The sequence below is a fragment of the Pelobates fuscus genome, chromosome 5 (genome assembly GCF_036172605.1).
Source record: "Pelobates fuscus isolate aPelFus1 chromosome 5, aPelFus1.pri, whole genome shotgun sequence".
NCBI lineage: Eukaryota > Metazoa > Chordata > Amphibia > Anura > Pelobatidae > Pelobates > Pelobates fuscus.
Genome location: NC_086321.1, coordinates 130,420,981 through 130,438,281, shown reverse-complemented (window position 1 = coordinate 130,438,281; position 17,301 = coordinate 130,420,981). Strand labels below are relative to the sequence as shown.

The 17,301-nt window shown below is 43.5% G+C and overlaps 1 protein-coding gene across 3 annotated transcripts in view; it reads right to left on the bottom strand.

Annotated features, from left to right (window-relative positions):
* Positions 1-17,301, bottom strand: part of RILPL1 (Rab interacting lysosomal protein like 1) — a 44,653-nt gene that overhangs the window by 14,805 nt on the left and 12,547 nt on the right. For all 3 annotated transcript variants that reach the window (XM_063457005.1, XM_063457006.1, XM_063457007.1), the window contains exons 3-6: positions 15,283-15,401; positions 14,589-14,807; positions 5,916-6,088; positions 5,081-5,173 (exon numbers count right to left, since the gene is read on the bottom strand). In XM_063457005.1, the coding sequence (XP_063313075.1) occupies positions 5,081-5,173; positions 5,916-6,088; positions 14,589-14,807; positions 15,283-15,401 (604 nt within the window). The remainder of the gene's footprint in view (positions 1-5,080; positions 5,174-5,915; positions 6,089-14,588; positions 14,808-15,282; positions 15,402-17,301) is intronic.

Sequence of the window (17,301 nt, the reverse complement as noted above, 5' to 3'; positions counted from 1 at the left end):
CCCCATGTCTCTCAGTGTCCCCATGTCTCACTGTGTCCCCATGTCTCACTGTGTCCCCATGTCTCACTGTGTCCCCATGTCTCACTGTGTCCCCATGTCTCACTGTGTCCCAATGTCTCACTGTGTCCCCATGTCTCACTGTGTCCCAATGTCTCACTGTGTCCCCAGTATCCTAGTGACATGGGGACACACTGAGACACTGGGAGACTAGGGGACTGGGCGACATGGGGACACTGACACTGTGATGCATATGAACAGTGAGACACTGGGTGACTTGCCAGACTGAGAGTAGTGGAGAGTAGTGGACCAGCGAGTGCTAGGGGACAGTCCTTAGAAAGCATGGAGTGAGCGCATCATTTGACGCATTTATGTCAAGCTCATTCATGCCAGGCTGTCCTTCAAATTCTTTGGACAGATATGCCCCCTTTTTGGGCAAGTTCTCCCCTTTTGGCAGGTCTGGCCACGTGATTCGCACCAGTGGCCCACCCTTTTACCCCGCCCATTGACTTTCTGCTTCACTGGACACTGCTGTTAGGGGTTATGGATTTACTTGAAAGATGAAAGCATAAACTAGAGAGAGATTAGCATAGAGTATGTGTTTTCTTATAGCTGAATCCTATGAGTTTCCCTCCAGCACCATCTCCATCAGATACATGACACTTGGGAGGTATGACTGTTTTAGTGTTTTTGGTCGATAAGATTCCGTAATTAGGCCCATCATAATTGTCAGCACCAGGCCCAGTGTGCTCTTAATATGGCCCTGGCCTTGCTCCCCATGCAGTTTAGCCTTGGTCAGGATTTCACAGCATAATCAGGCCCCATTTTTCTGCCAAAAATAGAAATGAAACAAGCACTTCACTGCATGAAGGACAGGGGGGATAGAGACTTGGAGGTTCTGAAGAAGGTAGAGGACCCCAAGAAAGATGTTCATTTTAAGGATTCCTACTCTGCCCAGCCAGGTGATGTGAGGTAGAGACCACTCATGCAGGTCATGTCGTAGAGTTTGCAATAGGGAAGAGACGTTCAATGTGAAAAGTCAGAGAGGTCAGAAGGAGTTTGTTTCCCTTGATATCTGATAGACTCCAGCACACCAGCGGAAAGAGAAGGTTTGCTGGAGAGTATTTTAAGGGGTAATTTCCAATCCCAGCGGTTCAGACTTGCAATTGACCTTATATTAGAGCGCTGGTTGTAAGTGTGGAACTCTGTCAATAGGTGAGGGAGCGAGGTGGAAGAATGGGCTAATGAATACATTTTACAAATTGTAAAAGAAACACTAAGGTTACAAATAAATATATTTTATGGGAGGCTAGCAGTTGAGAAGACTAGACGCACATTTGCATAGCTCTGGGAAAACCCACTCAAAACAGCACTTTTGGGTCACTTTACACACCGAAATTTGGGCAATATCATACCCATATCTCCCATTGGTTGCAAGACCAAAAAACAAATGTCTGACAAGCCTAGACCGAGCATGATAATCTGAGCTCTCTTCATACAAACGCAAAGGTGCATGTGGCCCCAGATGGCCGCGTAATTCGACGATTCCTCAGACTTCTCTGAGGAGTTTCCGCAAAGCAGGAGTAACATAGACTTACCACCCGGTAATAAGTGGGGAGGGTTGGAGGGGGGGGGGGGGGGGACGACTGATTGGCATACAGTTTGACTGTTAATGTAGTATTATTATTTTCTAATACAGGGATTCAAGCCCCATTCTACCCTTATGCAATAATGGAGTCTTCTGAAAGCCCATGTCCTTTAACCTGGCAAAACCAGCTTCGTTGTTGATAAACTCCTCGCCCATTTCCTTCCAGTATAATCCCTCCTCCCTCACGAGTCACTCAGGTTCTTTTAGATCCTAAGGGATTGACTAAGGGAGGTGTGTCCAGCAGAATGAAGGGATAACCTGTTAAAAGCCCTGTGAATAACGCACTCTCTCTTTTTGAATTCCCTCTTCTCACGCTCTCTCTCTATACCCTCCCCCCACTATACCCACCCCCTTTTCTCTTAGTCTCATCTGCTGATCAATTCAGTGGTAACTGTGTCACGTGTCTATGCCTGTTTCACAATGTTAATTTAGTTTACTTTTGTGACAAACTCCCCTCTCCAAGTGAGTTTTCCACAACCTCCTGGAGAAGCCTGCTTGCCAGCCTCCTGCCTCCAGACTATGGGCCCTGCAGGGAAATCTGTAAAAGACTACCGGACTTGACCGAACGTTAGCACTGATTTCATGGAACTGTTTTGGGCATAGGTCCATGTGCACGGTCAGTCAAAATTATGACTTCCATGACAATCCTGAACCGATGTGGGTGATTTTTGGATATGTTGGTCACCCAGATCGGGGCTATCAGGGGATGTAACATTTAGGATGTTTTGTGTATTTTTAGGTACTTTTGGGGTGTTTGGGAAATTGGTGTTTTTTGTGCCTGGAGATAATTGAGTTTTGTACAGTCCCTGACTCAATTATCTCCCAAGCACAGGGGAGAGATTATCTGGTTTTGTATGGGAGTGTCCTGGACCTGAGAGCCAATGTAATCATGTGTATGTTTTTACTGTAGTCTACTCTCAGGTCCAGGGGGGAGTGCCCCTTGCATGGGGACCTGCATATAAGGCCAGTTGTGGCTGCCAATAAAGGTATTCCAGCTTGCACTCCCAGAACTATGTGTCGTCTGGTTACTGGGAGGGCTAATCACTGATCACTGTTCCGGTGTGAAGGATTCAATGGGGAAAGTCCTTGTAAGGACAAGAGCTCCCAGGACTGAGTGTCGTCCAGTGCCTGGGGGTTGCTAGAGCGAGTTCCCCATTCAGCTCCAGGAGGGGGCGGTTCCAGGGCCCCAATCAAGCCATGGCGACTGTGGGCAGAAGTGCTGCGGTTTGTCCCCTGTTCCAGCTAGGAAGCAATCCTTGGCGGAGGTACCCTGCCAGGGGTACAGGGAACATCTCTGACGTGACAATAGGTATACTCATCATATTTTTTTACTTAGAACCAGTTGTGCCTTATGTAGTTCTTTCTAATGGTTTTATTTTTTTTAGGGTGTTTGGTTCTTGGCACCCACTACTTTATCCACTTTACATAAAACCTAACAAAGTTTGGGAGAAAATAATACAGATATAGTTTCATTCTATAGAATCTACTGTGTGTAATCTCTTAATAACTACTATTCTTAAAACAAAGGGTCATATGGTCTCATGATAAATGTCACACTATGATTTTAGGGTAAATTTGTGTCAATGTTCCTAATAATAAAGGCACAAAGCGGTCTTGACCCCCTATAAGAGCACCCCGATTGACAGGTGTTTTGAGGAATATGTGGAAAATGACAGGTTCGGAGAAAAAAATACAAATCCCACAATGACATTTTAGTTTTACATTTAATATGGAGCTTGATTGGTACATTAGAGAGGCTGTTGCTCTTAGACAAACGTATTCATCATTATGGGAAACTATACTGGATTGTAATTATCTGTATATGACTAACTCACAGTTATTACACATATGTTGTCTAATTACAAAAGAATACATGCCGTGATCTAGGAGGTATTCTTGTGTTACTCTGCTTTCATGTTGTTTTTACAAAACAATACCAGCTGTGAAGCAAAATATTCTGACAAGTAATAATGAAAAGATTTAGATTTTCAAACTGAATTTGGAAGAAGTAAAAATTAGCATTGCAAAAGAACCATTAAAGTTTAAAAATAACCTTTGTTTCTGTTTAAAAAGCAAAAAAAAAAAAAACCAGCTTATATTTATATACAGAATTATTTCTCCACCAACTAAACTCTGGATCCAGCTAGCAACACTCTCACACTGCTCATTTACTATACAACCCTAATTCTCATCACAAGTTGTGGCATAACTACTGCTCATTCGTCTATTTGTTCCCATATTTCATGTGTTTTACCCTTTTTCCGTTTGGGAGTACTTTATACGACCAAAGTACATTTGTCTCCTGAACGGGGACCACCCCTGTACTCCATTAGTTCACACCAGTAACTTAAGTGCGAAACCGCAAGGTAAGTAATTATTGAATGCTCCTCTGGGTGGCTGCCATTTCGTATAACCGAACACGTGGCAGACAAAAGAATTGCAGCCATCTTGTCTCCCGAATGTGGGCAGCGGGACCTGGTCGTCGAGTGCCTGGAACTATTTTCGGCTAGGCACTCTCGCAAACCCCTAAAACTTAGACTGCTGCCCATTCTATTTCCTGACCACCTACACGAGTGACGTTTGGGAGATGTGAACTACTGAACAAGGGGAGCATTCGTATCTCGAAATGAAACAATTCCCTTGCTTGGTGTTCGCATAGGAACCTCACGAATGGAGACCAGCCAGAGCACCTATTTATCTGGAACTGTTTTGGGCTATCGCCTCGTGTCTGGCCAGTCAAAACTTTACCTCGATGGCATTCCCGTTTCACCAAACCAATCTGAGTGATTCTTGGATATGTTGTACACTCAGATCGGGGCTATCGGGGAGTGTACTTTTTGTGGGGTTCCTGAGTATGGTGGGGCACTTTTGGGATACTGTATATTTTGTTGGATTTTCTGTACCTGAGAGATAAAGAGATTAGACTTTTTCGCATGCAATTATCTCTCAGGCACAAATGTTCATGGGATTGAAACCCCTATTTTATTGTGTTGTAAACCCCTTGTAGGGGACTGGGCATAAAAGCCGTGTGTGTTCCAATAAACCTCAGTTGACTCCCAGGACTATGATTTGTCTGGTTACTGGGGGAATGGGGATTTACTTGTGTTGATGGTTCCAGAGTTTCTGAGTGAAAGTATTAGCTGAGGTAACCAGTTAGGTTACCAGTGGTCCGCTACACAAGTGATTAACAACATCCAACACTGATCAGCAGTAAAAATACAAAAGTACATTTTCTCTTTTTATGGTAATATAATTGATAATAACTCGCACCGGTGTACAAATATTGATCAGTAGTGAATTCCTGTTTGTTCTTTTTTTTTCTTTTACAACCAAAAATAAACGTCATTTTGGAATAATAAGATTACAACGGATTTGTTGTTAGCTCCTTTTTTTGGTGTAGTGTGCATGTATATAAAAGATAATGCTATTACTTACAGGCGTTTGATGCCAGACTCCTGAGGGGATGGTGTTTTGGGGTTAATTATGGGTGATGTTTGTTGAATTTTGTTCTCCTCTTCTGCTTCCTCACTGCAGGAAAGATGGGGGAATTGTTAGCAATGTTACACATAGGAAGATAATAGGCAACATCTGGTACTGAAACAGCATTGGGACAGGCAACATCTGGCACTGAAACAGCACTGGAATAGGAAACACCTGGATCTGAAACAGCACTGGAATAGGCATAATGTAGCAAAGAAACAGCACTGGAATAGGCTACATCTAGCAATGAAACAGCGCAGGGATAGGCAATAGAGCGTAGAGATAGGCAACACCTGGCACAGACACACTACAGGTATAGTCAACATACGGCTCTAACAAAGTATGGATAAGCAACATATGGCAATGAAACAAAGCAGAGTATATTCACTAAAACACTGTCTTAAGTTACAAACTAAAAACAACTTTGATTACATTAGAATCGATGCAAAAGGCACGAGACATTAGAATCGATGCAAAAGATGAGATTGTTTCCATGTTTGCTCTGAAGCTGTGTCCCATGAAGGTGGCTCAAGGAAATTGATTACCCCAAGTGGTGAGATTCTGTCAGTTTTATCGTATTGGTGCAGCTATCAATCTGTTCAATATTCACTAACCAACTTATGGCAACTCACTGTTCAGTCAGTAAACCAAAGTCTTACAGCAGTCGGGTTACTAGAGGGAAGGATGGGGAAGCTATAGTGCCAGGAAAACAACTATTTTCCTGGCACTATAGTTTCTCTTTCATACCGCACTTCATTAATGGGATGTTCACCTTTTTCATTACTTATACCTTTTATAGTAAGCAAGTTCTTCTTGCAGCATAAAAACTTTGGCTTTCAGCTCATTTCGTTCATGTAAAACATCTCGCAGTTCTTGTAATGTAAATCTAGGCCGATTTGAGTCTTTAAGGTCCAAGGACATTCTATCTGAATCAAAAATAGAGTCTTCATTTATGGCTTCCGTCTATAGGAAGTAAAAAAAAAAAAAAAAAAAAAAAATTAAATATGTTTAATATTTTTTTGTTGTTGTTGCAATTATTTAACATTTTAAGAGAAGAGTAAAAGACAAGAAAGGAGCCATTACTCACCACATATCATTTTTAAACCCGATCAAAAGATTTAAAAAACAAACAAAAAAAACTTTTAATTATGTTTATCATTATTTAACAATTTAAACGTATTTTTAACACATACAGCACCTATGCCACATGCGCAGGGGGAACCCTGGGGGTAGACATCACAGGGCACTTGCATTACGGGGGATGACGGGGGCGGCTGGGGAGGACTTGACCATCGACAACTTCCACTAGAGAAACCCTCCCATACATGCACTTTAGGGAGGGGGGGGGGGGGTATTCATAAAATGTTATCAATATAGATGTGAGGGGTGTATTCATAACTGCTATTGCCTTGAGCAGGGGGTATTTTTTTTCCCTTTCTCTCTGTTAAGTGGTTCCTTGCCCCATAGGTAGTATTTCTTGCCAACTGATGACGTAAGCTACAAGGGGAATGCAATGTGTCAAAAGATTTCAGTTGGACATTTAGGAGGCGGAGCTAAGCACCCAAATCGAACGGTCGCATGGCCACAGAGCTCCAGGACAAACAACCAAAAAACAACCAAAAAGCGACAGTTACAGCACCCAAACCCACACAAAAACACCCCCGGGGACCACCCTGAGAACCGGGAGAGTCAGATGGGGTGGAAAACCAAGAAAGCAAAGCCCGACAGACCCCGCCAGGGAATGGACATTGGGGAACTATGGCGGCAGGCACACAAGGCAGGAGGCGCCAAAATGGAGTCCCTGCACGGCGGATGCTCGGACTTCACGGAGGGGTCGTCAGATGAAGATGGGGGAGATTCCACGCTGACCCCCTCTCAGCCAAGGGGACCACCACACACAAAGGCCCCCACCCCAGAGACCATGGAGGCAATCGGAGAACTCATGGCAGTTCACCATAAGAAGATCTCAGCCGACGTGGCCCTAATCAGGGAGGACATCAAAGGCATTACAGACAGGCTGAGAAAGGTGGAGGCCTCCTCTGCCAGCCACTCCAACCAGATCACGGATCTGCAGGCAGCAATCAAAGATCTGCAATACAAAACCTTGCAGCAAGAAACCCTAATGGCCGTCCAAGAAGACAGGTACCGCCGAAATAATCTCAAGCTAAGAGGCATTACGGACTCCATGCAGGAGGCTGAACTACCGCATCTCATCAGGCGACTCCTCACGGAGCTACTGACGCCAAAGGCGGCATAAGCGATCATCCTAGAGGACCTGTCCGGATACCTCGGTCCGCAAAAGCCCCACAAACTGCCACAGGGGACTTAATACTAAAATTCCAAATAGCCAGAGAAAAGAAGATGGTCCTAGAAGCTACAAAGGGACAGTCTTCCTACCCCTTTGAGGGGATGACCCTCTCTTTTTATACGGACCTGTCAGCGAGAACACTGGCATGGCGGAGATCCCTGAGCACATATACAGCCCTACTACGTCTCCATCAAATACAGTACTGCTGGGGCCCGAACCGCACCCTCACCATCAGCAAAGGAGAAGCCAAACACGCTGTCCACAACCCCCAAGAAGCCGCAGAGATAATGAGGCAACTGAACATTCCCATTGATCCACAAAGTCAGGCAATGCACCTCGCAGGCCACACACACACCATCTGGGAAGGCATATCGGGGATGCCCTGGAGTTTGTGCCCAGGAAGCCGCCGACTGACCCATCCGCCACAGCCACCACATGAACAGGGCTGCGGACTTACCACTCACCTAACGCCAACGCGGCCATCGAAAGAACTCAGCTGCTCACCGTGAGGAGCGGAGCCGGGGCTTTACCGAGTCGGGACTGGGGTATCGGCTGCTGCCATGGCCGTGGACACTGAGCCCAGTTGCTGCTTACACGACCCCGCGGCTGGCTCTCAGGGGGGTTAGATAAATGTTTAGCACACTATGTTCTGCCGTTGATACCAAGGTTATAACACATTTTATCTTTATCACTACCACCACCTCGGAAACGCTAATGTAGTCCGAGCTCTAGCTTAGCATAGCATGCTGCACATCTAGTTAATCTGTGGCCTCACTGCATAGCTCTACATGCATTCTGTAGCGCCAACATAACAATAGCCAGGCTCCTACACCCTCACCCGTTGAACCGATTACCGGACAGGGATACACGACACTTAGGGGAACCTCAGGGGACACAGACACACTCACAGCAGACCACACACACTCAGAGCACACGTTGAACTCAGAGCTTGAAGGTAACCTTATAATTTTGGTTTCACCCATTGCCTGCGAATTTAACATGCTTAAACATGTACCAGAAGTTACAGCCAGAGCGCACGTTCTATTTATTGTTTAAATGTTTTGCTTTGATGTAACTCAAAGTCAGCTAATTTAGCATGCTTAAGCTCATACCTAAATTTAAAAGACAGAGCTCTATAAACGCACGGGACTCAATTCTCCACAGAAACTAGCACGGGCGCTTCGGGAACTACGTGCGCTAAGATTATCCATCACGTTCCTCCAAGAAACCCATTTCCTATTGACTCAAGCACTGAAGATTTCTAACAAATGTTTATGCTTTCTATGGATTTGGAGTGGAACTCAATTGCAGAAATAAAGTTAGGAAAACCTTTTAGGTTTTAGATTAATATTTAAGAAAGAAAGATTAGTTCTTCAATAAGGTATTTATTTAGAAGTGATTGTTGGAACAATTCCTGTTATTTGAAGAATACAATATGACTATAATTTGATGAGATGAATTCAATGAGAAGGGTTCCTGTAGTCTTAAGGAACACGATATGTAGAAAGTTTGAAGAGTAGAGTTCCTGTAGCTTTAAGTGAACAATATAGATATAGTTAGATGAGAAGAGTTCCTGTAGCTTTAAGGAACACAATATAAAGACAGTTCGATAAGGAGAGTTCCTAATGATTTATGGAATACAATATGAAGAAAATTCGAAGAAGTGAGTTCCTTAAGCTTTAAGGAACGAAGGTAGTTTGATGAGATGAGTTCCTGTAGCTTTAAGGAATGAGGACAGTTTGATGAAATAAATTTCTGCAGCTTAAGGAATGAAGATCGTTTGATGAGATGAGTTCCTGCAGCTTTAAGGAATACAATATGAAGGTAGTAGGTGAGATGAGTTCCTGTAGCTTTAAAGGACCACTATAGGCACCCAGTCCACTTCAGTTCAATGAAGTGGTCTGGGTGTCAGGTCCATCTAGGATTAGCCCTGCCTGCTGTAAACATAGCAGTTTCAGAGAAACTGCTATGTTTACATATGGGTTAATCCAGCCTCTAGTGGCTGTCTCATTGACAGCCGCTAGAGGCGCTTCTGCGCTTCTCACTGTGATTTTCACAGTGAGAAGACGCCAGAATCTATAGGAAAGCATTGAGAATGCTTTCCTATGGACTGGCTGAATGCGCACGCGGCTATTGCCGCACATGCGCATTCAGCCGATGATGACCAAAGGAGAAGGAGAGTCCCCAGCGCCGAGGAAAAGGTGAGTTTTTTTTTTTTTTTAAATCTTTATTTATAGTTTCATGCATGTCTATTGGATACAACATACTTATAGGGTATATGCTTGTATAGTTGTACAGTAAAATATTGCTTGACAGTGGTGCAAATATACAATGATAATTGAAACATTCCATACCGGGTTACACAAGACTGGTCTAGCCAGAGTAACTATGAACAGTAATGGGGGTGTATCCTTCATTATACATTAGTTTACTATCCTGGTTTTCTGGTGCAAGGACAATCGATCCCTCTCGGAGGTGTGTCTTCGGCCTCCGGTCCAGCTCATATACCCGGTGCTATCCACATGTACCCCGTCCATTATCTCTGTGTATCTACATAATCTATACATTTGCGGCCTGTGGCCTTATATCTGTATCTTATACACCCTATCAATACATGAACAGTTTTATAATATGACCCGAGAGTGGGTCGGAGTGAAAAGTAGAGAAGTTTGGGAGGAGAAGAGAAGGCAGGGAGGAGGGAGTAGGACAGGGTGGCGCCGGTGTAGAGTGGGCATCCATGAGGTCGGGGTGGCCGGCACCGGTGGCCATCACCAAAAAGTGTGCACCAGAGAATTCGTCACTGTGTCTAGGTCATTCTCAACGATCAGTATAGTCCTCCCACGGCTGAAAAGGTGATTGTTTAACCCCCTTCAGCCCGGCGGGAGTGGGACCCTGAGGTTGGGGGCACCCTTAGGGCACTATAGTGCCAGGAAAACAAGTTTGTTTTCCTGGCACTATACAGGTCCTTTAAAGAATGAAGACAGTTTGACTAAATAAGTTCCTGCAGCTTAGGGAATGAATATAGTTTGATGATATGAGTTCCTGCAGCTTTTAAGGAATACAATATGAAGATAGTAGACTAGATGAGTTCATGTATGGAATATAATGATAGCTTTCCGAATTAATCCAATTTATAACTTGCCGTTACTTGGAGGCTTTACGAAGCCGCAAGGTTCCAAAGGCAATCCGAAGTCAAAGCGTTGGAGAAAGGAGGTCAGCGGTATGAACAGTCCTGGTTCAGTACACGTGTAATTAGTATAACGAGAGATTGCTTTTAGTCGGTCTGAAGATAGGAAGCTTCAAAATAACCAAGCACTTTGAATCTGGCGCAGTTCTTCTAAGCAGCGTGAGGAAGCCGCGGCAGAGAAGGGGGTGTATTATAGGTCCTGTGAACCCAGAAGTGTCGGATATCGGAGAAGCAGATAGTTAATTTCTGACACAAATACTACCAGATGGGCTTTTTTGCCAACAACTCTGAGTCCAAATTCAAGGGTGTGGCGATCCTCTTTTCAGTAGAAGACCCCTTCCAGAAAGAGGCAGAACTGGCAGACCCGCAAAGCAGATCTCTTCCTGAAGGGCAGGATTCACGAAACAATGTTCACTTTTGCAAACACTATACCTCCCGAATAAAGGGAAGAAACCATTTTTGAGAAAGACACTGAACACCCTAGACTCCTTCAGTGTGGGAACGCTGGTGGTAGGGGGAGATTTTAATAGGCCAATGGACCCGGGGCTGGACACTCCCAGATCACGTCGTGAGAGATATCAGAGCCCTGTTACACGAACATCAGATATCGGACTGCTGGCGCACACTACACTATGCAGATAGAGATTACACCTTCTACACAATGGCGCACAAGTCATATTCTCGACTAGATTACTTCTTCATGCAACATCTCAATCTTGACAACCTTATTTCAGCGCGCATAGCCTCGATGACGTGGTCGGACCACACACCAGTGACTATGTCCATTAGACCGCCAGGCTTCACACAAAATAATGGATATGGAGACTATACGAGGCTCTTCTGGAACACCCAAATATTAAAGCTGACATCCTCACAAATCTAGAGCAGTTCTTCCTGACCAATGCCATCCCGGCCACCAATCCATCCACAAGTGTACCATCAGGGGCCTCCTGATCAAACATGGGTCACACCAGAAGAAACTCTGCGCTCAAGAGATCTCTGAGCCGACCACACAAATCTCAAACCTCAACACATGGCCACTCTAGATGAGGATACATACAAACAACTGATGTTGGCCAGAGCGAAACTCCAATCCTGCCTAACATCAAAGATCTAATTCCAATTCCAGCTAGCCAAGAAATCGTTCTACGAATACGGAAACAAATGGCAAAAAAGCTTTGGACAAAAATTGAATAATGACGGCACACTACACCAGACACCAAAGGATATAGCGGAGGGCTTCAGACAATACTATGCCTCTTTATACAATCTAACACCAATGCAAGAGGGAGCTGGGATAACGAGTTGTGAATTACAAGTCAGAAGACTAGCATATCTTACCCGACACATAACCTTGAAGCTCAGTGCGGAGGCGAAGGAGGCTATGGAAGCACTCCTCACCATGGAGGAGCTCCCGCTGGCCATAAAGTTGGCAAAAACGGGCAAGAGCCCAGGGCCAGGTGGCTTCACAATACAATACTACAGGACATACGTCAAAACACTAGCACCACACCTCTTGGGGGTCTTGAACTCAATCAGCAATGGGGGGGATTTCTGGAACCCAACATGCTCATGGCCCACATAGTAGTGCTGACAAAGGAGGGAAAGGACTCCGCGGCATGTGCCAGCTGTAGATCGATCTCCCTGTTGAACGCTGACCTCAAACTCTTCACGAAGATACTGGCTCTCCGCAACCAATCCTTCCTACCGAAGATCATACACCCGGACTAGTTAGGATTTTTCAGTGGACAGGAGGCGCGAGACAACACGGTGAAAGTGATCAACCTGGTACATGTTGCCAAGACTCACTCAACCCCCTCACTACTAATATCCACAGATGTGGAGAAGGCATTTGACAGGGTGACAGGGTCCTTCCTCATGACAGTGCTCCGAGAGGAGGGATTCGGATCGCACGTGCTATCGTGGATACAGGCCCTCTACTCTAAGCCGGCTGCGAGAGTATGGGTCAATGGAATCCTATTCCAACCATTCGACATACAAAACTGTACTCGCCAAGGATGCCCCCTGTCACACCTACGATTTGTCATCAGCCTGGAGCCATTCATCAACGCGATAAGAAGCAACACTCAGGTGGAGGGCATAAATGGGCCATGGGGAGAGAGTAAACTAACAGCATACATGGACGACCTCCTTTTCTTTGTCACGAACATCACTAAATGAGATTATGCAAGAATTTGATACGTACAACCTACTGGCCTGCCAAAAAATAAACTACACAAAAATCGGAAATATAGGATGAGCACTATGCACCGCATTCCCCCTCACGTGGTGTGAAGAGGCCTTAAAGTACCTGGGAATATGGATGCCAGCGAAACTGTCGGATAAAACCTCAGAGTGGCTATCCAATATGGGCCTTAACTGCGACCCAGCATGCTGGAGGTGTGAGGGATAACCAAGCATGCTATTCCACATTTGGTGGAGCTGCCGAAAGATACAGCCCTTCTAGGAGGCAATACACAAGATCATCTCCACAATAACGGAGGCAAGCATAGACCTCACTCTGGAGTCCTACCTACTGCACATCACACCTATGCCAAATCAGAAAATACAAGAAAACAGTGATGCCCCACTTGATCAATGCGGCGGGCAGCCTCATACCATGCCACTGGAAACAGAAGACTATACCTTCCATTAGAGAATGAGCTGCAGACAAGGGCTGCAGACAAGTAAAAAGAGACACTCAGGAGATAACGCCAGCAATGCCCAGACAACACACGACAAAGAAATACTTTTCAGACAATCTAGTCAATCGGACGAGCATAGTTACACAGATCAGATACAGCTCGATAGACAGGAGGGAGACCAAAGTGAAAAGAATGGTACAGGAGACGCCTGGCACCATAGAATAGCATTAACACATGACAACTTGAGTGGATCACTCATCGCTAGTTGACAAACTGTCACGTATATCTCCAGTATACACGCTCTCAGTTGAAAAGAAGTTAACTTCCCTGACCCCAAGCCACAAATGAGGGTGCAGTACTGTACGCAACTTCACTTGAACCCAGGCTGTCGACCTATGACAGGTTACTACAATGATCGTGCGGGCTATCCCAGCTATACTATCCGGTCTGCCATTATGCAACTGCTCAAGTTCTACATGGCAAAAGAGAACCGTTAAAGATTTAAAATGTATGACATGTTACTTTATATCATCTTGCTTGTAACTTTACGCATGCTTCAAAATAAAAACCTTGCATAATAAAAAAAAAGGTTTATTTTGAATCCCTTGATTACTGTTTTTTATGGATCCATTTCTCCTGAAGTCAGTATCCCTGTAATTTATGTTTAATACTTTTAGTTATACTGTAGTAGTTAAGAGGCTAGGAGTGCCCTGGCATTCCCCAGTTGTAAGCAGTCAAACTGTTCTAGAATTACTTGGCTTCTTAGTTCTTACCCAAGGTCCACTGGAGGCCTCTACTTTACTAATGTGAAGAGTCAGAAATTCCTACTAGGAGTTTCTGTTAGCTCTCCTAAACTAAACCCTGCAGTGCAGAGAAAGCTGAAGGGTTGAGAATACCAGAGCACTCTTGACACCAAAACTACAGCACACTGTATTGGTTACACTGTTTGAAAAGTTCCTATAGATATAGGTTTATTTCATTGTGGTTTGAATCCATAATCTATAAATGATGCTTGCTGGAAGAGCATTAGTATGATTCAAATGAATAAGGAGCATTGAAAAATAATTGGTGTAGACAAGTATTAAATCAAAACTGCCAATAATGTATGCATATATAAACAGAACATATAACTACATGTAATGCTTAATTCATGCAAATAAGTTATATAGGACAGATAACACTGAGGAGACTTGGTCCTCACACCAGTGGTGTCCAAACCGGTCCTTGACATACAGCAAAAGCCAAAAATAATCCTAACAGCTATTGGTTAAATATTTTCAATAATCTTTTCAGGGTCTACATCGTAGCTCACTATGCCTCTACCTTTTTCTCCTCTCCATTTGGTTGCTGGTCTCCATTCAGCCGTTCCCTCAGTTTGACAATCTCTGTTCTCATGTTACTGGATTCCTGCTCCTTAGTTTGTAGATAGGCCTGCAGCTCTACCTTCTGTTCAATCAATGACTTCCCTTGAGCTTCCACCACCGTAATACGATGCCGCAAGTCATGATTAATTTTCATGAGGCGGTTCTGTTGCTGTTGTAACTGCACCATAGAGAGACAAATAAGTATATTACGCTTACAAAGTAAAAGTAAGCTATATAAATAAAAACCAATAGCTTCCTAGAAGAAATGGATATAAGTATTCATTAATTTGTCTTGGCACAACAAGTTGAATTGGGGTGGCCAAAAGGTAGCTCCCGTTATGCTTCATTATGCCACCAGGAACGAACAACACATTGGGTTATTCACTAAAACCTGAGTTCAATGGGAATTTAAAAATATTTTAAAATTTGAGGTCTAAAACACCCAAATGAAAAATATTTAAGTTCGATAGATTTTAAATTTGGAAATGTTGGCCTTAAATCCGAAATTTAGTCACTTTAGTGAATAACCGGTTTGTTTTGTCAATGGTATGCTTGATTTAAAGAGACATGTTAAAAACCATTTCCAAGTATTATCTTTTCACAGTAAATTAGAATACAATTCATACTGGAATATTCAATATTCAGACACTCACGGCTTCTACATCCTCACTCTTGAGTACAAGTTCTCGGTCTTTGGCTCTTATCTCATCCCTCTGTTTGTCCACAACTTCCTTCAACTTTTTCATTACTTCTCTCTCTCTCTCAGACATGCCTGAAATGTGGAAATACAGGACATTGGCAAAACGGTGTTTTTTTTTTTAGTTTGTTTTACTAATATAAAAATACTATTGTTATTCTTGTACAAAATCAGGTTCTGCAATTTTATACTGATTGCCCACAGTTTTCATAATAATATAAGTGACACTGGATGTCCTCACGCTATGCATGCGGACTTCAAGCATTTCCGAAATCCCCATTGAATAATGCTTTCCTATGGGAAAATCCTAATGGGAGTGGGGCCATTGCCGCGCATGCGCATTAGGTCTCCCACGCTAACATCAGGAGGAGCGTGGGCGGAGCCTGACCTATGTCCCTCAGCGCTGGATTCAGGTAAGTGACTAAAGGGTTTTAACCCCTTCAGTTCTGCGGAAGGAGGGGGGTGCGAGGGAGGGGAGCACTGTAGGAAGCCTATAGTGCCAGGAAAACAGCTTTGTTTTCCTGGTACTATAGAATCCCTCTAATGGCTAGTTCAATGCTAAGCTCACCTTGAATAGAGCCTTAAAATCCTGGCTTTGAGGTTGGAAGGCTTGGTGTCAATTTATGGGGTGACACAACCCCTTTGGATGGATGCAGAAGTAGCAGAACCAGGCTGGGCACAAAATGGATCCAATAAAAACTATTTATTAAATAAAACAAATGTTTAAAAAAGTAAATCCAGTATTTGCACTTATTCCCAAATGTAAAATCCTCCTCAGGTCAACCTGCTACCTTTTATGGGATTTTATATAACCTGGATATAAATCCAGTGAGCCCATTCAACTTACTTTTGAGGGGCTTCATGATTTTTTGCAGAGTTATCTTGTAATTCAATGGGTTTTTCCGCCAACAGATAATTTCTTGTGTACTAAAGCTAAGAAACCTAAACATAACATATCTATTAGTTATAATTTTTTTGATTCTAGTAATTTCCCCAGCCAATTTTTTTTTTTTTTTTAAATGATTTAATTGGAAAAAGAATTGACATGCTTTTTTGATAGTGATAAAAAAGTGTGGGGATTCAATAGTCTCAAAGGTTTGGGGCTCGTTCTTAGACTCTCTTCAAACTTTATCGCATCTTATGGGATCAAGATTATGAACATTTTAAGAAACGAGGATGGGAAAGGAAAATAAAGGAGAGGGTAGGGAGAAAAAGGAGATGAAAGAAATAGAAGGAAAGGGAGAAATTAGAAAGAAAAGAAGAGAACAGGTTACTGGCCGGCCGTAGCCACTGATGGTAGCCCTGAGTGTTCCTTTAAGGGTGGTGAAGCATCATGGGAGTTGTTGCAACTGTGCAAAAGCTGGGCGTCCACCTCATTGTTATCTCTGTTCTAGATGAAGTAGTAATACTTGCTCGTGAATAGCTGCAGCAGTGTCATTCTGTTGCAAATGACATACGAGCATGTGAATGCCATCCTTAATGAGTGGTTTTATAAGCCTGTCTGTCATTGTGCTCAGACAGTGTGATTGTTTTCCACTCCACCTCAGATATTTTTAGTTTGCTGCTTGCATCCAGTTCTGACTTTGGTTTGTCTCCTATTAAAAATTGAAACAGAATCGGGCATACATAGAAAAAATATGCTGCCCAAAAAGTAAGTGCTTATATACGAGGATATAAAAAAAATTTCAGAGGTAAGGGAGATGGGAAAAATCTTTTTAAAAAATACCTCCACTCACCCAATCTTAGAAGAGACCCTTGGCAGGGAGACCATGGTATTTGGAGAGAATAAAAAAAAAAGAAAGAAAGAAAACAATGCCAAAAGAAGCACTCACTAAGATCAAGCTAAAGTTTATTGGGCCTACAATCAAATAGGTGGAAAACAAAAACAACCAAGCATTTTGGACATCTGGGTTGAAGCTGTTTAAACCATCCCGGTAAACCATAGATGTGAAAAACTCCACCCCACTACCAAACC